This window comes from Eretmochelys imbricata, chromosome 7 (assembly GCF_965152235.1).
Source record: "Eretmochelys imbricata isolate rEreImb1 chromosome 7, rEreImb1.hap1, whole genome shotgun sequence".
Lineage (NCBI taxonomy): Eukaryota > Metazoa > Chordata > Testudines > Cheloniidae > Eretmochelys > Eretmochelys imbricata.
Window position 1 is genome coordinate 30,121,849 of NC_135578.1, and position 22,702 is coordinate 30,144,550.

Below are 22,702 nucleotides of genomic sequence, written 5' to 3' on the forward strand. Positions count from 1 at the left end.
TTCTCCGCCCCCCAGCTTCCACGAATCAGCTGTTTGGCGGGAAGCCGGGGAGGGCTGAGAAGCAGGCGGTGGCTTCGCACTCAGGCCCAGGGAGGCGGAGGTGAGCTGGGGCTGGGAGCGGTTCCCCTATGCCCCCTCCCCCCCCGCCCCAGCTCACCTCCGCCTCCCTGGGCCTGAGTGAGCCGCCTGCTTCCTGTGCGAACAGCTGATTTGTGGGAAGCCTGGTGTGGGGGCGGAGAAGCTGAGCTGGGGCCGGGCAGGGAGCTGCTGGTGGTGCTCTGCACCTACCAAATTTTCCCCTGGGGTGCTCCAGCCACTTTTGGCCGGTTAAATTTAGAAGCCGTTTTAGAACCGGTTGTCCCTCCCGGAACAACCGGTTCTAAAAGGGCTTCTAAATTTAACAGCCAGCGAACCGGCTCCAGCTCACCACGGGGTGTGTGTGTGTATCTCCCTAAAGGGAAAAGGGGGGAGCCCCATTATCTCTGCTCCGTGCCCCTTCGGACCCTCCCTGACCAACAAAGATTGTACCCAGCTCTGAGAAGCCAGGAGAACAATCCTCTGCTGGAAACCATGTCAGGCGAGTTTCTCCCAGAGAAAGTCCCAAGGGGGCTAGATCCTGGGGTCTCTGTCCCGCAGACAAAGGCCAATCGAAGCCAATGCCAGACACTCAGCCTGGAACTGCAGGGTGGATGTTTACCAGGGAGAGGGATTTGCCCTGGGAACAACTGACCTCGGGGGAGACTAGGGAAAAACTCTACTGCTCAGGGGCTTCCAATGCAGCTGGACTGTATCCTTCTAGCTCGACCACCAGACTAGGGTTGCTGTGGGGGCATGCTCCAGCACATGAGAATGGAGCTGAGCTAAGGGCCATTTGCCCCAGTGTCCTGGCCTGTGCCAGCTGCTCTGGGGGGTGTACAACTGTGCAAGGGGGCAGATTATTCCCCATCTGCCCCCTGGAGATTCTCTCACCCAGCTGCGTTGTGGGCTGGGCTCAATGTCTGGCTGTAAAAGCGAGGAATCCCAGTGCAGGTGGAGCCAGCCCACTCAGACCATGGAACAGTGGGGTGGGGGTGTGTGAATTGTAACACACCCTGCCTCCCCCTTTCCTTAGGGGCTGAAGCAGCAAAAAGCAGGGTCTCAGGCCCCAACGTTGCTGTTTTCTGCCCCTGCAGGTTGGCACCGGTCCAAAGGAGACAGCGCAGCCAGACCCAGCTCTGGAGAGATATCAGTGGGGTACGGGACCCCAGCTGCCACACTGGAAACTGACATGCAGCTGGACCCAAATCTCCCATCCCTCCAGCCTGCCCTGGGCTCTGCCCCTCCCTGGCTGGAGACCCCCGAGCTGGGCTCCTGCGCCGACCAGAGGTGTGATTTTGGCCAACTGTTCCACTTTCTGGTTTGAAAAAAGGAAAATTTCAGTAAAAGCACCAAGACCAAACCCCATATAAGGCAAAGCAGGTTGAGTGGGGGGTTCTGGTTCTGCCACCAGCACCAGAGCTGATCAAGTGTGTGTGCGGGGGAAGGGTCCGGACAGCACTAGGCACAATTGTGTGAAGAAATAATTGGCCATGTGAAGCACAGGCAGATGTGCTTAAACATTGAACAGAAGTCCTTCAATAGGGGACACTATCCTCTCCCAGGGTGGAGCGAGGGATGGGAGCATTCTCCCTTCACAGCCAGGACCAGAAGCTCAGCTCTGGGATGAGATAAAACTGAGCTGGAGTCCATTCCTGCTCATTAGCACCTCTTCCCATGCGATGGGGGGTGAACCCTGGCACCTGGACCCCCTTGCAGTGGTATCCCCCTCACCCCTAGTGGGAAGGAAAATCCCAGTAGGAACAAAGGAATAATCAAATTTATTGGAACAAGGGAAATACAAAGACTCATTAAAACAAACACTGGGGCCGAAAGCCCTAGACAGTCCTTCTACACACACCCAGAAGCCTCCCTCCCTGCAAGGCCACCATGCCCCCTGGGCGTAAACCCCACAGAGGCAGAGTCCCCACCTGACCATTCTGCCCCGGGAGAAGGGAGCTGGCTCCCTGCCCAGCAGCACCCTGTCGAAGGGCTACAGCACCCCTGCAGTCCCCAGCTAGAGCACTAGGCCCAGGGCGAAGCCTGAGGTGCCGGGGTCCCTGGCAACAGGACAGATGAGACTCCCCCTGTTCAAGAGAGGGGGCCAGGGCTGCAGTACAGCTGGGAGAGTGTCCTGCTCAGGGCAGGGCCCAGGTTCCTGGGGGAGGAAGCACAATGGGGAAAGGGGTGTTAGGGCCAGGGGAGGGGCATAGCAGGAGGCCCCAACTTCCGTCCATGTGCTACAGCCAGAAACTGAGCACAGAGACCCTAGGAGTCCTGGCTCCCTGCCTCCCTCTAGACCACAGGGACTAAAATAGCCCCAAAGCCAGGAGCTAATTCAAAAATCCTAAATAAGCTTTTGAAGACAGAGGGAGGTTTTACTGATCCTTGGAGTGAATGAATCAGCTGGACTGAGGGGGAGCCCGGGGCTGTGGGTTGGGGATAAGGGGCACTGGCAAGGGGGAACCTAGTACCAGGCTGGCAGGGGGCGTGGGTCAGGCCTGAGGGTCCACGCGCTGCTTACTCTCACCTCTGCAGTTTGCCACACTTGATGGTGCTCAGCAGCTTGTCCCTGCTCTCAGGGTCTGGGCAGGTAGAGTAGGCGGCCAGCAGGCTGATGGGGTGGAGACAGACAGTGAGGGGGGGCAGGGACTTAGGCTCCCAGCCCCCAAGCTTTCTAGAGTAGGGGAAACTGAGGCATGGAACAAGACAGGCACTCAGTCAAATAGGAAAGGAACCCAGGAGTCCTGGTTCCCAGCCCTTCCACTGCTCTCCCACCAAACCCCACTCCCCTCCCAGAGCTGGGGCCAGAACCCAGGCAGGTGGGCCCTGTACCTGGCCGGTGTGCTGTATCTCTCCAAAATGGCGGCTGCTTTCTCCCCGCTCACTCCACTGATCTGCATGAGCTGCCGAGCGAACACCTCACGCACAGTCTGGGCCTAGGGAGCCAGAGAGAAATGGGGGACAGGGGGTCAGAGCCAGGGAGAACTGCCAAGGTGTCCTCCAGTAATCCAGCCCTAGGGTAGGATCCTGGGAAAGGACAGAGCCATCCCAGCTCCTGGAGCCAGCCAGTCCCCTGCCCTGGATCACAGTCAGCATCCCCGGAAGGGGAAAGGCTCCGTGTCCCATTCCCTGCCCCCTAAGCCAGCCATTTCCCCTGTCCTAGGGACAGATCACAGCCAGTGCCCCCGACCCATTCCCTGTCCTGGGGCTGGAAACAGGGTCATGGCCACTCTGCCCAGTCTCACCTTGTTCTTGACAGCTCCCTCATTGAACTCCTGGAAGGTCATTAGGGTGCAGAAGTCGCTGTTGGGCTGCAGTGGGCCGCGGCCCTGAGACTCTTCCTTGGTGCAGCTCATCAGGGTCTTGTTCTGGGGAGGAAAGGGGCACCTCATAAATCCAACCAACCATCCCCTACTCCTGGCTGGCACCCCTCACTCCAGATGCACAGCCCCCTGCTAGCCTAGCCCCAGGCTCCCTCTTCCCAGCTCTGCCACCCCCTCTCACTCCTGACCCACAGCGCCCAGCCCTGGGCTCCCAAACCCCCATCTCTGCCACCCCCTCTCACTCCCAACCCACAGCCTCCAGCTAGCCCAGCCCTGGACTCCCCCTCCCCCAGATCTGCCGGTGCCTCTCACTCTTAACCCACAGCCCTGTGCTAGCCCAGCCATGTGCACCCCTCCCCCCAGCTCTGCCAGTGCCCCTCAGTCCTGACCCCCAGCCCAGCCCAGCCCAGCCCAGCCCTGAGCTCTGTTTCCCTCCCGCAGCCCCTTGCTCACCCCATACAGGCTATTCAGATGACGTGTCATGATGGTCAGATACGCAGCTGATTCCCGCAGGTCACGGGTGCGTTTGACAAAGAAGCCATCCACTACCTGGGTGTGGGGGAAGAGAGCATTAGGGAGTGGGGCTAGTGGGCGGGGAAGACAGTGCATCTGGGTTCACAGCCTCCTTGAGGTTCAAATTTTCTGGCCTTAACCCTGTGCTATTGTTATGGGGATCGGACACAGAAGGGCCCCTGCATCTGGGTGCTGGGTTGGGGAATCCGTAGCTGGATGCTGGTGGTCACCTGATGCAGGGCGCTCTGTGGGAGGCTCAGGAGCTGTATGTGTATGGGAGGGAAGTGTCCTGCGGGGGGGTTGCTGTACCAGGGTACTGGGCAGGGGTCCCCATACCTGGGTGCTCGTGGCTGCCTGCTGCAGAGTGCTCTCGGGCAGGCTCAGGTGCTGGGTCGATCCAGATTCCTCCAGCAGGTAGATGGGATGGCGCAGGCCACAGCGACGCAGACGGAACTGGGGGGTGGAGTGGGGGGGTTAGCATGGGAGGGAGATCCACCCTGGCTCCCACCCCATGAGTCCACCCAGACAGCCCCCAGATCCCCTCCTCAATCCCTCAGGCACCCCATTCCCCCGCACCTTCTGCTCACGGAAGCGCCCGTCGATGATGCTCCCACACAGGTCAGCCATTCGCTTCCGCTCCACCACATAGTCCAGGGCCAGCTCCTGCGCTGGGGGCAGGTGCAGCTGCCCTGGGGTGAGATGGGATTCAGGAACGGGAGAACAAGACCCCACCCCCCTGTCCATGCATGGCCAACATGAGGCAATCTTGGTGCTGTGAGGCTCTGCCACCCCCATATTTTCTCCCACACACACTTGGAGTGGCAGCCAGGGACCCCCCCCAGTACCTCTACCCTAGGGCCAGGGTAGTGCCCCACTGGGATGTGTGGGGTGGGGCCACCCCTCAGAGCTCAGGCAGCACCAGTTACACTCAAGGAGCCCTCCCTCCCTCCCTCCCTGCTGGCCTGGGGGCTCCTACCTGGACGGGGCTGGACTCTCTCACGGGCGACCCACATGAAGTCCCCCACATGCAGCTTGCGCACGTCGAAGGGCACGGCGTTCCTGCGCAGCTCAGCCATCAGGTCCTGCTTCCGGGCCGCTGGGCCACTGTAGGGAGAGACGGGGTGGGACTGGGGCCTGCTCAGGAGGCCCCTGAGATGCCCACAACCCTCCTGGACACTGAGTGACCTCCCCACCTCAGCCCCCAGAGCCCAGCCTGCCTGGGATCCCCATAATAAGCCTCCCTGCTCAGGATGCCCTATAACCCCCTCCCCCAGTCCCCCCGGCCAGAAGCTCGGGCCCCCCAGCGCACCCCATGGTCTCGATGAAATCCACACACAGGATGATGTCAAACTGGCCAGGTCTCAGCACGAATTCAGGGTCATGGGGCCTCTGCCCTCCAGAGCCACCCGCTGTCCCCTCCAGGGGTCCCAGGGCACTGTCAAGCCTGCAGCAAAGTGGGGCAGACAGCACAGTGAGAACACAGCCCTGGAGAGGGGCCAGGAAAGGTGGGGAAGTCCTGTCCCAGCCCGCCACAGAGAACACAGGGGTGCGGAAAGTTGGGAGCTTCTGCTACAGTGATCAGCAAAGAACGGGTTAACATTGCCAGTGGCTGGGTCTAGAGAGAGCACAATGAATGGAGCCTAACTATTAGTCCCCACTTCCCTTCCCCCTCCCTCGACTCCCACCACCTCTGCTCGAACGTGCTAGACCCCACTCCCCCCAGTGCTGCAGAACTCAGGAGTCCTGGCTCCCAGCCCTGCCCCCTCCCCGCCCGTGAGTACACCCCGGCTCACACAGGCTGTCTGGAGCTGGCACTCACAGCTGGGGCTCTGGGCGCAGTTTCTCCTCCCCAGCAGGATCCGTGGGCTCTGTGCCCTGGGGTGTCTTGGATTCTGGGGCTCGACCCTCTGAAATCAGGGCCTGCTCCACAGCCACAAGCCTCTGGGCTAGCACCAGCCCCTGCGGTGTCAGAGAGTACCTGCGGGGAGCAAAGGGCATCTGTACCCACTGAGTCCCCTCTGCTGCCCCCACAGCCTGGCACCTCCCGAGTCCCCAGCCTTGCAGCACGGCACTATTACTGAACCCCTAGCAAACCTCCAGGCAGCACAAAACCCCCTACTGAACCCCCCACCCCACCTGCCCTGCCCCATTAAGCCTCTGTGAGGATATAGGGAAGGCGTGGGTACAATCTAGGCACTCCGAGTGGGAGCAGGAACTGGCTGCCTGGCTCCTTCCCACACGGGACACTCCCTTTGAGGTGCAGCCTTTCACCTACCCGACGCCTTGTTCGCCCCCACAGTGGGTGGAGAGTCCGAGGGCCGGTGGCAAAGGAGTCACAGAGCAGCGTCAACGTGAGGTGCTCGGCCACAGCAGTGGACTCACCCTAGACAACAGAATGGCCCCCCCAGGAGAGCTGGGGTAGCAGCAGCAGGCGGCCTGGGCGGTGAGGTCGTGGGGCTGGGCTCGCCTGGTGCGGCTGATGAGGGAGTCACCGGTCAGAGGAGGCTGGACAGTTATAAAGGGGAGGAGCTAAGCTCTTGGGAGGTTTGGGCCATTTTCATCAGAGTAGCCTTGAAGCAGGGGCCCTGCCTGAGCCCAGCTGGGTGGAGGCCTCCCCAGGGAAGGGGAGCTAGTGGTAGGCACTGCAGGCAGGAGGTCGGGCTGCAGGATCTGAGCTCTCTCTGCTGCATGTGATGAGGTAAAAGGGCAGCAGGTGAGTTTCGGGGTGGGGTCCGGGTGCGATATCAGCTTCACAGCTGCTGCGGGGCTCCTGTGGGAGCTGAGCTGGACCCAGAAAGCTCACACCTTGGGACAGGGGCTGAGTATGGGGCAGTCTGAGGGGTCAGTGCTGTGCCCAGGGTCTAAGCTCACAGGAGGAGCTGTACCCTTAGTGTGCCAAGGGACCAAAACAGGGGCAGGGACTGGACTCTGCTCAGGCTCTGGGAGACTTAAACACCCAGGGCCCCAGAGGCTGGATTCCCCTCCCTGCAGGCTGGTGGGCAGCAAGCGTGTGCCCAGTAACATGGACTAGGGGACCAGCTTATGGCACTCATCCCAGTGCAGAATAAGCTGTAAGCTTGGGCGGCAGGGGCTGTGATGTTCCATGCAGGTATCCTCCAGCAGACCAGGGTGCACCAGCCTAGCTGTCCACCAGATGGAGATGGTGACCAACCCTCCCATTAGATGCTCTCCTTTCAGTCAAGGGGAAAATGCCCATGACCTGGAAAAGAATATATCTGACATGCTCGCCTTGAGGGGGATTCAGCTGCCCAACAGTGCCCGGGCCATAGCTGTGGTGCTGGCACCCACACAGCAGGGGGCGATGGTTTCTCTGTGGATTAGGGAAAGTGTCATGCAACCACAGTGTCTGACGCTTAGCCCATGCCTTCAATGGAAGAGATTCTAGACAAGTGGGGATGCATGTTACCGTAGCACCATGGAGCTCACCAAGGGCGACTGGCAGGTACCAGGTGCCTTCACCCCTCAGCGGAGCTCTAGGATTTCCTGGTTTTACCCTCTGTCCTAAAGGGGCATCTACTATCTTTCAGCGTCTGGTAGCTCAGTTACGAATGGAGAACTTGGCCTAAGCATATGTTGATGACATTTCTAGCCACATCTGGGAAGAGCATGTGGCCTAGGTTAGGGGGGTACCTGACCCCCTCAAAGATGGAAAGTGTAGAGTGGGGATTGCTGAGGTGGCTTATCTAGGACACAAGGTGGGGAGTAGCTGTAGAAGGCCAGAATCTGCAAAGGTGGAGGCTGTTAAGGCCTGGCCTGCTTCCCAAACCAAGAAACAGACGTACTCCTTCAGTGGGATGGCAGGGTATTACTGGAGATTTGTAATGCAATTAGCTCCTGAGCTGCTCCCAGCACTGAGCTGTATCGAAGGGCGAGCCAGACAAAGCGCTCTGGATGGCCCAGCGTCAAAGGGCATTCTGGGCCTTGAAAAAAACCCCCCAGCTGAAACAAAGGAACAAGCTGTCAAGGGGCTGGTTTGAAGGTTGCTGCTGTGAACAGACAGGACACCTGCATGGACAGAGTGAAGATGGAGCGCAGAGAACCAGGGAGTGGCAAAGCCGCTGCTGCTACCAACATGGACTCTAAGTGTGGCTTTCCCAGGCCGGCCTGAGGACCCTGTGACACTGGATTCCAAGTGACTAATCAATGCTCCTTCGGCCTGGCCATGCTGCCCTGCCTCACTGCAGATCCTGGTATCGCTCCCTAGGAAGGAAAAGCTGCTGCAGGAGTTCTGATTTCTGCAGCAAGCCCAGCGGAGACCCACAGTGAGTTACTAAGGCTGCTCAGCAGCCCTTGGGAAAGGTGTGGGCCCGTGGGTGCTGGGGTTACCACCAGGAGACTGTGTAAAGGCCGGGGCATGTCCACAACAACTCCCAGCACTACACTACTCCCTGATGAGCCCCCCATTCCTTACAACATGGCACCCCCTCCAAAGCCCAGCACCCCCTCATACCATGATGCCCCTAGCAAGCCCTGAATCGTGTCCTCTGCAGCACAGCACCCCCTACCTGGCTGGGACATTGGTTTTCAGCACCAGCTCTTTGCGGATCAAGGTACCCACCGATGCCCAAGCCGTGTACCTATTTCCAGGGTCGACCTGCAAGACACAGATACTCCATGTGACTCTGCTGAGTGGGACCTACCTGAGCCCCAGCAGAGCTTGGAGCAAGGGAGGAAGGCACGGCTGGGGGAAGCAGAGGGGGTAGGTAAACTTGAGGGGGTAGGGTGATGGGCTCAGATCCCTGCGCCAGGAGTGATGGTTCCTCAAGCCATCTCCAGAACCCATCAACTCCAGAACCTCATGATGGGTGTTTGATGGTGCCCAGACTGAAAGGGGATGGCAGGCCGGGGGATTCTCCAAGGCAGCTCTCACTCACCAGGGTGAAGGATTTGTCACACAGTGGCTGAGCTGCCCGCTGCAGCTCAGGCTTCGTCAGGAACCCCCGGCTGCGTGGGCTCTGTAAGGGGGAGAGGAGGAGTCAGCACTGGGGAAGAGAACATAGGAGGCCAGGCTCCAAACACCACTTGCAGAGCTAAGAATAGAACCCAGGAGTCCTGCCTCCCAGCCCACTGCTCTAACCATTAGACCTCATGCCCCTCCCAGAGCTGGGCATGGAACCCAGGATTCCAGGCTTACCATGCTGTCCTTATAGAGGGCTAGCAGCACAGCATAGGCCCCAGAGTGTGGGGCTGGGACATACTGCCGGGGGGGACGGGCCTTCCTCTGGAAAAAAAAGTGTCAATTAGCAGGATCCCCCGGCTCTGATCCCCTCGCTGCCTCTGACATCCCCCCAAGCCCCAACCTGTCCCTGCAACCCAGTGTCTCTCACACAAACCCACTCCACCCCAGAGAGGCAAGGGGACTTACGTAGCGTCTGAGAGTCAGAGCCAGGGATAGAACCCAGGAGTCCTGACTCCACACCCCTCCCTTCTCTAACCACTATACCCCATTCCCTTCCCAGAGCCAGGAAGTAGAACCCAGGAGCCCTTCTGCCAGAGGCAGTGCTCTCACCGTGGGGGGAGGCTCCAAATCCCCAAGTAAGGTCTGTGAGGCAGAGGGGTTGTTGAGGGAGCGGTGCTCTGTGCCAGGGGGATCACTTTCCTGGCCCCCCCTGGAGGGGCTGGCCCTTCCCATGGCTTCAAGGGGGGCATCTGCACCTAGGGTTCAAATAGAAATAAGATAGGACCTCCCCCAAGCAGCCAGTTCCCCTGCAAAGGCTCCGATCCAGGCCCAGGGCCCCCAAGAGAGGACAGGCCCTGTCTCCCGTTCCCTGCCTCCCTCAGCCAGCCTGACCCTGACCCCCACCCTCCAGCTGGGACAGGGCCAGGAGGCACAGAGGGCTCCTTACTGGGAGCAGCCTCTCACTTGCTAGGCTCAAGGACGGGCCTGATGGGAGGGAGGGGGAGACAATATCCTCCCACTCCCTAGGAGAGACCCTACAATAACGAAGCACTGTCATTTGATTTTAAATCTACCACAGTTGTTAAGGATCCCTAAACCGAGTGGAACCAACAACCCAGGAGTCCTTTACACCCGAGTGCACCTATGCCCCTGTGTGGCTGCCCACCCCCCGCTCAGCCTCCTTCAGTCTTCTCCTCACACCATGCCATCTTGGGGGACCCCTTCAGTCCTGACACCCCATCCCTGGTGCTCTTCACCTACCCTGCTCAGCACGGTGCCTCTCCAGCCGCTCGTCCAGCCTCCGGCAGATCCCGTCCCCAAAATGCTGCAGAATCGCGGCCTCACGCCCACTGTCCAGGGGCAGCGGGTACCTTCGAAGGGAGCCCAGAGCCTGAGGGGGAAGAAACACTGACACGGGGAGCCTCCAGCCCCCCCCCCACCCCTCCCAATGGGGTCCCAGCAATAAGAGCCAGGACTCCTGGGTTCTCGCCATGCTCTCGCAAGGGAGTGGGGTCTAGTGGGTTGGGTCAGGGGGGCTGAGGACCAGGACTCCTGGGTTCTAGTCCCAGCTCGGGAGGGGAGGGAAGTGCAGTGGTCAGAGCCGGGGGGGGCAGGAACCGGGACTCCTGCGGGGAGGGGGCGAGCTCACCCTCTGATACACGAACTGGGTCTTCTTGCCCTTCTCAGCGGCCTCATCCCTCCACTCGGTCAGCCACTGCACGAAGAGGGGGTTAGGGCAGGCGGGCACCGGCTTCTTCCGCCCCAGCCGCCGGGGGGCCGCCATCTCCGCAGGGACCTGGGGCCTTTCCCCTCTCGGGGGCGCTGGCTCCGATCCAGCCCCAGCGGGGGGACGGGGGGCGGCCTGGCTCTGCCGCCCCCGATCGGAGTCACTCTTTAATGACAGGGGGATGAGGGGGCGACAGCCAGCCCCCCCAAACGAGATGGGAGGGGTTCCCCCGGACTCCTGGGTTCCCGCTAACCCACTAGCTGCAGCATGCGGGAGACCCCCACACTCTGCCCCGCGGGGGGGGGGGGGGGGGGCGGCACCGCGACCCCTGAGCCGGAAGCGATTCTACCCTTTTCCCGCCGGGGCCCCGGCTTCTCGGAGCACCGCCCCTGGCTGCTGGGAACCATAGAGAGCGGCGATGTGCCCGGGATAGAGTGTGCCCGGAGGGGCTCTCCAGCGCCATCTAGCGGTCAGAAAAGACGAAAACTCCGCGATGGCCGAGCTCTGCGGGTACCGCTCGGAACAGAAAGAGAATCGGGGGTCGAGGCCGGGAGCACTGGCAGAGCTGGGGGAGCCCAGGGCTGGGGTAGCAGGGGGCTGTGGGTTGGGGGTGAGGGGCACTGGCAGAGCTGGGGGAGCAGGGAGCTGTGGGTCGGGGGTGAGGGGCACGGGCAGAGCTGGGGGAGCCCAGGGCTGGGGTAGCAGGAGGCTATGGGTCGGGGGTGAGGGGCACGGGCAGAGCTGGGGGAGCCCAGGGCTGGGGTAGCAGGAGGCTATGGGTCGGGGGTGAGAGGCACGGGCAGAGCTGGGGGAGCCCAGGGCTGGGGTAGCAGGAGGCTATGGGGTCGGGAGTGAGGGGCACGGGCAGAGCTGGGGGAGCCCAGGGCTGGGGTAGCAGGAGGCTATGGGTCGGGGGTGAGAGGCACGGGCAGAGCTGGGGAGCCCAGGGCTGGGGTAGCAGGAAGCTATGGGTTGGGGCTGAGGGGAACTGGCTGAGCTGAGGGGGGAACTCACCATGCCCATGGAGACCCCTCCAGCTGCCTCTCTCCTTCTTAACTCCTTCTGTCGCTCACCTTCTCCCCCAGCAGTGTAGTGGGGGCTCCCCTGATCTTGGCCACCAAGCCTGGGGGACAGGAAGCACTAGGGGGCAGGTGCCTTGCTCAACCCCCATCCCTCCCTGGCCAAGCTACAGGGCCAGTGATTCTCAACCTTTTTACAGACTGCTGTAACCCTTTCACAAGTCTGATTTGTCTTGCATACCCCCAAGTTTCACCGCACTTAAAACCTACTTGCTTACAAAATCAGACATAAAAATAGAAAAGTGTCACAGCACACTATTACTGAAAAATGGCTTACTTTCTCTTTTTTTACCAGACAATTATGAAAAAATCAAATGGAATATAAATATTGTACTTTCAGTGTATAGTACGGGGTGGCCAACCTGTGGCTCCGGAGCCACAGGCAGCTCTTGTATAGGCACCGACTTTGGGGCTGGAGCTACAGGCTCCAACTTCCCAATGTACCGGGTTGGGGGGGCTCACTGCTCAACTCCTGGCTCTGCCACAGGCCCTGCCCCCACTCCACCCCTTCTGGCCCTCTCCCCTGAGACTGCCATGCCCTCACTCCTTCCTCTCCCCGCCAGAGCCTCCTGCATGCTGCATGTCCAAAGGTGCGGGAGTCTCTGACCAGCGGGGCTGCCGGTGGGTGGGAGGCGCTGGGAGTCAGGGGGTGCTCATGGGGGGGTTACTGCCGTATTACTGTGGGTCTTTGGCAATGTACATTGGTAAATTCTGTCTCCTTCTCAGGTTGGCCACCCCGGTATAGTATATAGAGCAATATATACAGGTCATTGTATGAAATTTTAGTTTGTACTGGTTTCAGAGTAACAGCTGTGTTAGTCTGTATTCGCAAAAAGAAAAGGAGTACTTGTGGCACCTTAGAGACTAACCAATTTATTTGAGCATGAGCTTTCGTGAGCTACAGCTCACTTCATCAGATGAAGTGAGCTGTAGCTCACGAAAGCTCATGCTCAAATAAATTGGTTAGTCTCTAAGGTGCCACAAGTACTCCTTTTCTTAGTTTGTACTGACTTCACTAGTGCTTTTTCTGTAACCTGTTGTAAAACTAGGCAAATATCTAGATGAGTTGATGTGGCCCCTGGAAGACCCCTGTGTACCCCACAGGTACACTTACCCTGGTTGAGAACCACTGCTATACGGCTTTTAGCCTGGCTGGGGAAGGTGTAAGGGATAGGGGAAGGGGAAACGTGTGTGACAAGAGGAATGTACATATTGATGAATAGGTTCATGCATATTCATGAGGTTGACCCAGATGGGACCTTCAAGAGAAAATGGGACAAAGTGTGGGGCCTGACCCGAGTGTCCCGCCCCGCCACGCGGCTGGCCTGAGCTGCTCACCCAAGCCCTGCCTTCCCCTTCATGTGCACAGCCGGGGCTGGGGTCGCTGCTCGCCCGAGCCCTGGCTGCTGCCCACGCATGGCTGGGGTCGTTGCTCGCCCGAGCCCTGGCTGCCGCCACCACGTGGCTGGGGTCGCTGCTCGCCCGAGCGCTGGCTACCCCCTGCAAGTTTCTCTGCACCACACCTCACCTTTTTGACAAAAATGGGCATTTGTCATTTGCTCTTGCCAACTGATGAAGTCAGCAAGAGCAAACGGGACAAATGCCCCTTTTGTCAAAAAAGTTGGGATGGCCAGGACAGGGCTTAAAAGAGGGACTGTCCTGGCCAAAACAGGACATGTGGTCACCCTACTTCAAGGGGTCGTGCTGAGAAAGGAGGGGAACCAACCTGCCCCCACCATGAGAGCCACTGTCTTGGCTTCAGATCATCCTTCCTCACCAGCTGTCCCCAACCCAGATGGCTCTCCTCCCCCCTCACCCCCCAGCACACACATACAGGTGGTTTCTCAATTTGATCGGTGAGGGGGATAATCTAGGGAGCATTTGGTTAATCCCTTGGGATAGATATTCTCCTGCCTGGAGACAGCCCTTGCCCAGCTCTGAGACCCAGGTGCCTCTGGGGTGGGCCACAGGGACTGTTTATACAGGGATCCCTCCCTTGGTTCTGAGTCACAGTTTCCTGTGGGGTGGTGTGAAGGGGCTGTTCATACAGGGTTCACTGGTGGGCTCAGCACTGGTTTTGGGGGAAGAGCACTCCCTGCTGAGTTGTGCAGGTGCCTGGAACAGCAACATGGAGCGGTTTGACACTGCCTGTTAACTCTGGAGCAGAACAGGGACCACTTCTACGGTGACATGTAAATTCTGCTTGGGTTTTGGCCCAAAGGATGGGAGCAGCAGCAGGATTACCCCTAAGAGGTATAACCAGGGCTGCTTGTAGAGTCCGATGAACAGGGCAGTCACCTTGGCAGCCAACTTCCAGAGGGTACCGTGTCCCTCTGCCTTCCCCCCCCCCTTTCCTGCAGCCACTACCCCAGGGGAAAGCAGTTGAGGGGGTACCCAAAACGTTTTCAAGCCTGCCAGGCAAAATGCCTACGGTTGCTCCTGGGTACAGCCCAGCGAAACTGTCCCTGTGGCAGTAGTGCCAACCCCAAGGGTTCAATAGTCATGAGATTGGCTTTAAAATCATGAGATTAGCTACAAATAAGCCATTTGGTCTTTTTTAGTTGCCATCTGCTTTTTGAGCTTTCAGGGTGCGGGGGGGGGCGGTCACATTTTGCAGCGTTTTCCACGGCCACCAGGGCTCGACAGGTATTTTTCTTTAAGAATGACGGCTGAAGGCCTCACATTGCCACTTGCCTCCAGGAGCCGAGGCGTTAAGGAAAACTATCATTGCCAGGACAAAATCATGAGAGTTGGCAACACTGCGGCGGGCAAGGCTGGGTCTGGGCAGGGTCCCAGGCCAACAGCCAGAGAACAGGGAGCGCGGCGGGCCGGAGCAAGGACGCCGGGGCCGCTCAGGGTCCCTCCCCCTGCCTCCGTGCTAAGGGCCGGTGCGGTTGGGGTGGGGTGGGGGGGGGCTTCCTCGCTGCCCTAGATGTCCTTATAAGGAGTGGATGCTGCAAGAGGCGGGGCCTCTGTCTGTGCAGTTGTTCACGCCCTTATTTGGAAGCGACGCAACGAAGGGGGGAGAGAACAGAGCCCACAGGGGGAAGGGGGCGGGTTCAGGGAGAGGCTCAGCCAACCAGCAGCCGGTCATCAGATTCGGCTGCCTGAGAGCCTATTTGTCAGTCTTTTTACATACCCCCCCCTTTTGCGCCGCCTCCCCCACCCAACCCCCGGTCCCGCCGCACCTCAGCAACCCGATTTATTATCACAACTGTTGTTTTTCTAGGCGGGGTCCCAAGGGGGAGGCCGGATCGGCCCCTGGGGAGGGTCCCGATGCCAAGGTCCTTGGCCACAATCCTGGGGTCCCGGCTCCCGCCCACCCCATGCGCCGCCCAGAGCCGGGGAGAGAACCCCGGCGTCCGGGCTGCATAACCGGCTGCTCCCGGCACGTCAGCGGGTCTAAGACTGGCCCCTGCCCGGGGCCCTGCAAGCGGCGAGGAGATAATTAAACGACACCTCCCACTAGTCAATGGGGCCTAGGTGACCCATGATGCACTGCAACTGCAGGACACCCCGGCTGTGGCTTCTCTCAGACTCGGCGCGCGAGCGCCGCCCTGTCCCCCAGGACTACATCTCCCATGATCCCCCGGACTGCAGCGCGCATCCTTCTCCCGCCATTTCCCTGCGCTTTCCGGCTCCTTCCCGGCGGCGGGCACGGACTCCATTTCCCTGCGTGCCCCACGACCCGCGCCGCCCGGAAGTGCCCCTCCCCCATAAAGCGGAAGCGGGCGGCCGGTTGGTTTGGGGCGGGGCAGAATTTGGTCTCGACACCGACCGAGTGAGAAGCAGCTGCAGAGCGAACCCCGCGTAGCCCGGACCGTGATCCCCCTGCCCGCAGCACTATGGTGAGACCCCGGCCCGCCGCCGCCATCTTGTGCCCTGCGGCCGCCATCTTGCCTTTGGGGTGCCTATGGGATCCATACGGGAGGGGGAGCCTGGCGTACCCGCCACCTCTGTAGGGGGCGCCTGTAAGAGCTATCGGGGATCGCGCTGTAGGATCCGTAGCCGGGATCTGCTCTCGCCCCCTGTAGCATCTGTGCGGGATTTCTATGAATGGGAGCTCCACGGGGAGCCTCGTTTCCCCTATGGGATCTATAGGCGGCTGTCCGTCCGCTCTCTTCTGCGTCGGGCGGCCTGTGTAGGGTCCCTGGGACGCTCGCCCTTTCCAAGGGGTTCCCTCCTACCCCCTTGGGGTGTGTCTGGAGGTGCCTCTGGAATTCGTGGCTGGTGTCTGCTTCCTTTTCCCGTGTGGGATTGGGATCCCTATGCGGGGCTCTTATGGGCTTTCTGCAGGGCCTGTTGTGGCTGCTTCCCTTGTAGGTGCAGGTGTGTGGTGGGATGCAGATGGTGCACCCCTATGGGTGAGTCCTACCTGGGGCTGGCCCCTTCTCCCAGCCTCTGATGGGGTGGGGGCTAGTTTGTTCCAGGGGCTGCTATTGCCTCAGAGCATGGGGGTTGGCAAACGGCGATCTCTCAAAGCATGGGGTTTGAGGCTTGCCAGCCACCTCTAGCTCCATTTCTTCTGCCTGATGCCCTAGCTGCACTGTGGTCTGTGGGATCCTGTGACCTGAGGGCTCACCATGTCTGCAGTAGTTCTCTTTCCACCCCTAGCCTTGGGGTGGTGGGAAGCAGGTGGCGTTTGATGTATCGGATGGGGCCAAATCACGAATGGGTGGGGCCCCTGGCTGGGGGGCTGCCAGTGAGATGTGTGCTGGATACAGGAATGGCTGGGGGGATTCTCTGGCTTGTGTCCTACAGGAGGCCTGAAAGGGGGCCATAATGGCCCCGTCTGACATTAAAATCTGAGTCTAAGTTGAACCCATCTTTGTGCCCACATTGTCCTAGCGCCCCCCAGATCAGTCAATCCAGTGTGCTGCTCTCAGCTCCTCCTCCCAGTCTGAGCACCCCACTGCTCCCCTCTGATGTGGTATGATAGTGGGCGAGCATGCTGCTCTGCAAAATGTCTGACTCCGACTCCATCTCTGCCTCGTGCTCCTAGCCCGGGTTCCCAGCTGGCCCTGGCGAGACCTGCTTCACTCAGGGCCAGCAAGGAGCCTTCATGGCCCTTGACAGTTCTGGACAGTCTTGAGGGGTGGGGGTGTTCCCAGGCAGCCTACAGAGACCTCCCAGTGCCTGTGTGCCTGAGGACAAAGATGATGGGGAGAGGTGCTTGGTTTGCCTGGTGCCTGGGTTCTTAGAATTGCCTGGCTGGGGATCAGTGGTGAGCACAGCTTGGAGGGAAGGTGGGGAGACTTGGGGGTGAAGGGTACAGGGAAATCTGGGGGTGATTAGTAAAGGCTGCCGGCGGTGAACTGTCTCTTTGGCAGAACCAGTAGCATTGATGAGTATTTACAGGGTTAAGGTTTTTGCCATGGGTTCAGACAGGGCTGCTGGGCTGGGGAACAAAAGCCCTTTAGCCTCCTATGGGCCCACTCGATTAGGAGGCTTGGGGGCCGCTCCTGCCTACAACAGCCTTGCTGCAGGGGTGGATGTATTGGCTGAAGTATTTAGGCCTGGGCCTGGGGATCCGAGAAGACTCTCCAGTGCTGGTCCCCGACAGGCCCCATTCTGAGCCCTGCATTGCCCCCATGCCCCTTTCATTTCCCCCTCCAGCAGTGGCTGCTGGAGCAAAGCGGCTGGTGCTTCCCCTAAAACAGCCTCCCTTCTCCATATAAGAGCATATCGCTGTGCTGCTTTGCTGGTCAGCTGCTGAAGCCATGCTCCACTGAAGGGCCGCCGTGGATCTTGGCCGGACCCTTGGGATCATCTAGTGGGGGCCTGGGCTGGGTGGCTAGAACTTGAGGTTGCCCAGTTACTCAGTTGGCCCCTCTGCTGTCAGGCAGTGGAGTGTGAAGTGCTATGGCAGGGCCCCAAATGAGGCTCTTGATCTGAAGGTGTCTAGCGGGGGTGGGGAGAAGGGTGGGCTCAGTAGTGTATGGGGTGCTGTGCTCCGAACCCCAGGCCAGGAAGGAGCGTGTCAGGGAGGCTCAACAATCTGTCTCTTGGTGCAGTAAAGCAGTTGCCTTGGGGTGGGGGGGGATGGAGGTTGAAGGGGCTGGAGTTAAATGGGGGATGGGAAGTAGGCATGGTGGGGGGGGTTGGTCTTGTGGGGTGGGAGGTAGGCACAAGGTGAGTAGGGGATGGGAGGTGTAGAGCTGGGGGGGAAGGGTCTCCTGGGATGAATGGGGGTCGGCAGGGCCCTGGGGGAGCAGGGGAAGGGTTGTCACCCCATCCCTGCAGAAGGTTGGTTGCAGCAGGTCCCTTGCCCCTGGGGCTGCACAGTGGGGGAAGGACCCAGGCTGCTGGGTAGTGATGGGGAAGCAGCGTGTGCAGCCTCTTTTTGCACAGGTCACGTGCCGCGCCGTTTCCTGTGTGGGGTTTCAGGTTCCCGCCGTGGGTGCTTGTGCAAGGCACTGACGCAGCGCTTCCCATCATGCACATCTCTGGCTGGGGCACTGGTTTGCTGCTGGCCATTGCTGGAGTGCGTCCACTGGTGTCCTGCCTGTGTAACCAGCAACAGTGTCCACAGCTTGCCCAATCCATCCCTCTCCACTCCAAAGCTGCAAAGCCCATGGCAGCTGCCGGGTTAAATCCTCTGGGCCCATTGGCTTGGGGCCTGGTAGAGTATGTGGGCCCCAGCACTGACATTACCTAGCCCCCAACACCTCTTGGTGGGGGCAAAGGGTGGATCCCCCAACAATCCCCTTCTGCTTGGCATCCCTTGCGAAGATCTGCCCCTCAGGGCTAGAAAACCCAGTGTCTATTGTTCTTGGCCCTTTGGAGTTGATGCACTGGGGCTGGTACCCTAGCAATGGGCACCTCATTGCCCAGCCTTTGGGGGCTGGGGGAGCCCCTAATTCCTCCTCCTCTCCCCCCCTCCCCACAGGCATCTGGCGTAGCGGTCTCTGATGGAGTGATCAAGGTCTTCAATGACATGAAGGTGCGGAAGGCCTCCACCTCCGAGGAGGTGAAGAAGCGCAAGAAGGCAGTGCTCTTCTGCCTGAGCGAGGACAAGAGGAACATCATCCTGGAGGAGGGCAAGGAGATTCTAGTGGGGGACGTGGGTGAGACAGTTGACGACCCCTATCTGCACTTTGTCAAGATGCTCCCGGAGTCAGACTGCCGCTATGCCCTCTACGATGCCACCTACGAGACCAAGGAGAGCAAGAAGGAGGATCTGGTCTTTGTCTTCTGGTAGGGCCATGCCCCAGCCCCATTCCCTCTAGGGTGGTACAGCCCTTTTGCCCCTGCTGGCTATGCCCACCCTCTCCACCAGCTAGGGACCCCTGCTTCTAGCAACCGGGGGAGTCGTGCCCCTTGTCTTGGTCACTCCCTAGTCCAAGCCTGGGGTGCCCCTTTATCTCTGTTGGCTGGGTCCATCTGTCGAGCACATCCCTGTTTTGGCCACGCCCCTCTCCAGTATTGGGCCCTTCCCATCCTCCTCCAGTGCCATTCTACCTGGTGCATCTTCTGGTAGAACCATGCCTCTCAGGTTGGGGTGGCCCCCTGACCCTTCCCCTTTCTGGCCCTGCCCCTCCATCCCCAAACTCCTTCTTATGGTCCTGCTTCCTGGCTCCAGCCAGGCCTCCTCCTCCAGGCCTGAGAAGCTCCCTGGTTCCCACTCCCTGGCTGGCAGTGCCACTCCTTCCCTCTGCAGAGCTGCAGTGAAAGCTGCCTTTGTTCACCCAGTGCCAGCACCCGGCCCCTCTGCTGGGTGGAGCAAGCCCAGCAGGGAGTGCCAGCTGCTTGTTTAAAGGGCTGCTAGCTGACCAGCTGGCAGTGGGGCCCACAACACTAGGGCAGGTGGAGGGGATGGGACGGGACTAGGAATGACCCAATCAGTGCATCCTGTGCTGGCTCTGCCAGCCCCCTTAGCCCAGCTGGGGCGCCCCCTCCAGGGCATACACTGTACTCAGGGGGTTCTGAACACATTAGCTCCTTCCTGCTCTGGGGCCACCTGGAGGCTTGGAGAGGCTGCAGGGGTGGGGAGGCATGAGTGGGTGCAGACAAGGGGGGTATTAATGGAGAGGGAATCTGAATGGGTGCTGGGGGCAGGAGAGTTAAGATGGGCCTGGATTTGAAACACTCTGCCCAGTGGTAGCTGCTCTTAGGCCAGTAGGACAGAGGAGACTGTCGGCACCATCTCTAAGAGCTGCTGTGCTGGCTGAAACTTACTTGGGGTGGCATTTAAAGGCCCTTATTGTGCTGGGCACAGAGCCACCCTGCCCCCTCTGCCAGGCATGGCACTGAGAGATCCACAGCTTCCCCTCTGCCTTACTGACCTGCCACAATTTCTCTCCTGGGCCTCCCACCTCTCTTCTCTTCTCCACACCCCCAGCTATTCTCTTGCTCCTTGTGCCTCCTGCTGGGAATCTGCCCCTCAGGTGCTGTTGCTAGTGTATGGCCTGGCAGGGAGGGCTCCTCCCCATACTCCTTTCAGCCCATGCTGCTGCTCTGTCCTTTTACGCTTTCAGTCTGTGCCCAGGTGGGTGCTGTGGGTGCTGTGTCTGAGGCCTGTGCCTTGCGGGAGCCTTCAGTCCCTGGTGTTGGTGTGAGTCCCCCCCCCTCTCCCTGCAGGGCCCCAGAGTGTGCCCCCCTCAAGAGCAAGATGATCTACGCCAGCTCCAAGGATGCTATCAAGAAGAAACTCACAGGTTAGTAGAGTCCTGCACCCCTGGCAGGCCATGTCCTGCCACCTGTGGGGGCCCGCACCCATGGTGGATGAGCCAGCTGGCAGCTCTGCAGTGGGATGCCGGCCCAGCTCCCAGACCCATGGTTGTGCTTCTGGCCCCTCTCAGTGAGGTGCTGTGTGCCTTGAGCCTTGTGGTCTGCCTGTGCCTGCCAAGGCCAGTTGGAACTGCACTCTGGGGTGACCCTTGGGAGCTAGTACCTGCGATGCCAGGACTCCTGAGTTGTATCCTAGCTCTGGGAGGGAGCAGGGGCTAGTGAATTAGAGCCATTCAGGGGCACCCCAGGGGTCTGGATTTGCTTCCTTGCTGTGCTCTGAGGCTACCCCCCACCCTTGGATGCGGGTGTCAATTCCCTGGTGCATGTGACCTGCTGGGAGATGCTAAATAAACACAGTCTCTGATCCTGTGGCAGGGTGCGCCAGTATGGTGCGGGAGGGGCCTTGCCTGGGATGGGGTGGAACTGGAAGTTCTCAGGCCCCCAGTCAACTGGTGCCTTTGCCAAGGCTACAGCAGGGCTTCTTGGCCTGGGGATCACAACCTCACTGCCCCGCACGTAGGGAGCGATGGGGGGTGGGAGGGGAGATTCTGGCTGGATCTCAGCTAGATGGGGGTTAATCTCCAACCCAAGGCTTGCCCTAACCCTCCCCATTTCTTTCTCTCTTGCCCTCCCTCCACCCCCCAGGTATCAAGCATGAGTTGCAAGCAACCTGTTACGAGGAGGTGAAGGACCGCTGCACCTTGGCCGAGAAGCTGGGCGGCAACGCCGTTGTCAGCTTGGAAGGGAAGCCCTTGTGAAACGCTCCCAGTGCCAGTTTATACCGGAGCTTCCATGTTAATCAGTCCTGTGCTACCTTTTTGGGGGGTGGGGTGGGGGGGAGGGCTGTTGGGGGGTGGGGGGATAATTCCTTAGATAACGTTCCGATTCTTTGCCTCCTAAGTCTCCTTCTCCAGTTTGCACGATCAGAGTCCTCAAGACACTCCACAGCCCGGCCATGACTGCTGTGCAGGGCACCTGCCAAACCCACTGCCGCCTCGGTTACCTGGAACTTCCGCCTTGGGGACCATTCCCTGGGCACTGTAGCTTCTCCTCAAGGTCCGGGGCCACTCCACCATCAGAAGGGACCATGCATTGAGCTCTCTAGCTTGATGTCTAGAGACACCAAGAAGGGCCCATCCTTGGAGCACTGGAGCTCAGTGTGTAGGTTTTGGGACTGTTCCACCATTCATGGGGATCGTCCCCTGAGCTCTGTCTAGTTCTGGGAGCATTCCCGCATTTCCATTCCAGTAATGTCTCCTTCAAAGGTTGATCAGGGACCAACTGGCTTCATCGTTCCATTGCCCTCTCCTGACAGCCCATCTCAAATCCTCCATAGGGCTGAGGTCTTGATGGTCAGTCCACTGCTGGCCAGGGTGTTCCCAAAAGGGGCTAGTGAGTGAGGGACCCTGCAACAGCCAGCCCCAGGTCTTGAGCCACTAGTAGTTTCTGGTGGAAGGTGACATCCTAGTAGCTCCTCTAACTGCATCCCTGTAGCCTCCTCTTGACTGGAATTAGAAATTTCTGGTGTGTGTAAATTTTTTTTTAAAGGGTTTTGTGTTTTGAAACAGTGAAAGATGCCGATTCTCTCTGGCCCCACCGGGAGAGCTGGGGGTGTCCCCGGAAAGCAACCCCCTGCTGCCAACGCGTCCATGACTTAGTGGCTTTGTGCTTGTCTGTAGTACTGTGTATAAATGGAATATTGTGGAGAAATTTGCAAAATTTAAGTAACTGGGGGCTGGGACACTCCCTTCCAGTGGAACTTACTAATATGGAAGCAGCACCTGTAATGACCTTCAATAAAAAAAAAAAAGCTAACAAGCTACTGCCCTCTCTGGCTTTATTTGGAAGGTTTGAGGCAATTAGGGAAACTGAGGCAGGGGGACATTAGGGTGGAGAGGAGTACCCAGGAGTCCTGTCTCCTGGGAGTCTGCAATCAGTGCTGAGCCTTGGGTGTGGGTGGCCATGGGAGCTGGGTGTGGCTGCTGCTTATGAGTAACAGCACCTGCCTTTCCTTGTAAAACACACAGGAGTGCAGGGGACCTGTGCAGGTCTCTGCCCAGGGCCACCTCCCTCCTGCCCTAGGCGGCTGGACTGCGTGTTCTCTCCCCATCCCCGCCCCCCAGGCCAGCGCCACACCTGTGTCTGGTCAGGCCTGGCTTGGTGCCCTAGCCCTCCTGCAGTACTTCAAAGTCCCATGCTAGGTGTGAAGGAGCAGCAGCGCTGGGACCTCCAAGTGTCTCCCTCTGTCCTGTCTCCTATGGGAGCCTGGGGTGGGAGGGGGGGTGTAATTCCCAGCTGGGATCACCCCTTTGCTCCTTGGCCCTGCCAGCAG

General features: G+C 59.6%; 2 protein-coding genes across 3 annotated transcripts; one reads left to right on the forward strand and one right to left on the reverse strand.

Moving 5' to 3' along the window:
* Nucleotides 1-1,836: 1,836 nt before the first annotated feature.
* On the reverse strand, nt 1,837-10,862 carry MUS81 (MUS81 structure-specific endonuclease subunit). Its single transcript, XM_077822217.1, has 16 exons — nt 10,484-10,862; nt 10,096-10,225; nt 9,445-9,590; nt 9,070-9,156; nt 8,810-8,890; nt 8,441-8,529; nt 5,734-5,892; nt 5,224-5,358; nt 4,891-5,018; nt 4,491-4,603; nt 4,251-4,367; nt 3,855-3,950; nt 3,324-3,446; nt 2,911-3,014; nt 2,606-2,689; nt 1,837-2,233 (listed from the first exon to the last, which is right to left on the reverse strand). The coding sequence occupies exons 1-16, from the start codon at nt 10,616-10,618 to the stop codon at nt 2,167-2,169; spliced, it is 1,794 nt and encodes a 597-aa protein (XP_077678343.1). The 5' UTR covers nt 10,619-10,862; the 3' UTR covers nt 1,837-2,166.
* Nucleotides 10,863-15,329: 4,467 nt separating this feature from the next.
* On the forward strand, nt 15,330-21,190 carry CFL1 (cofilin 1). Of its 2 annotated transcripts, XM_077821138.1 has the most exons (4): nt 15,330-15,488; nt 18,530-18,837; nt 20,221-20,297; nt 21,016-21,190. In XM_077821138.1, the coding sequence occupies exons 1-4, from the start codon at nt 15,486-15,488 to the stop codon at nt 21,126-21,128; spliced, it is 501 nt and encodes a 166-aa protein (XP_077677264.1). In that variant the 5' UTR covers nt 15,330-15,485; the 3' UTR covers nt 21,129-21,190. The 2 variants fall into 2 exon arrangements, with proteins under 2 accessions (XP_077677264.1, XP_077677263.1); XM_077821137.1 differs by lacking the exons at nt 20,221-20,297; nt 21,016-21,190 and adding an exon at nt 19,982-20,214.
* Nucleotides 21,191-22,702: the final 1,512 nt, after the last annotated feature.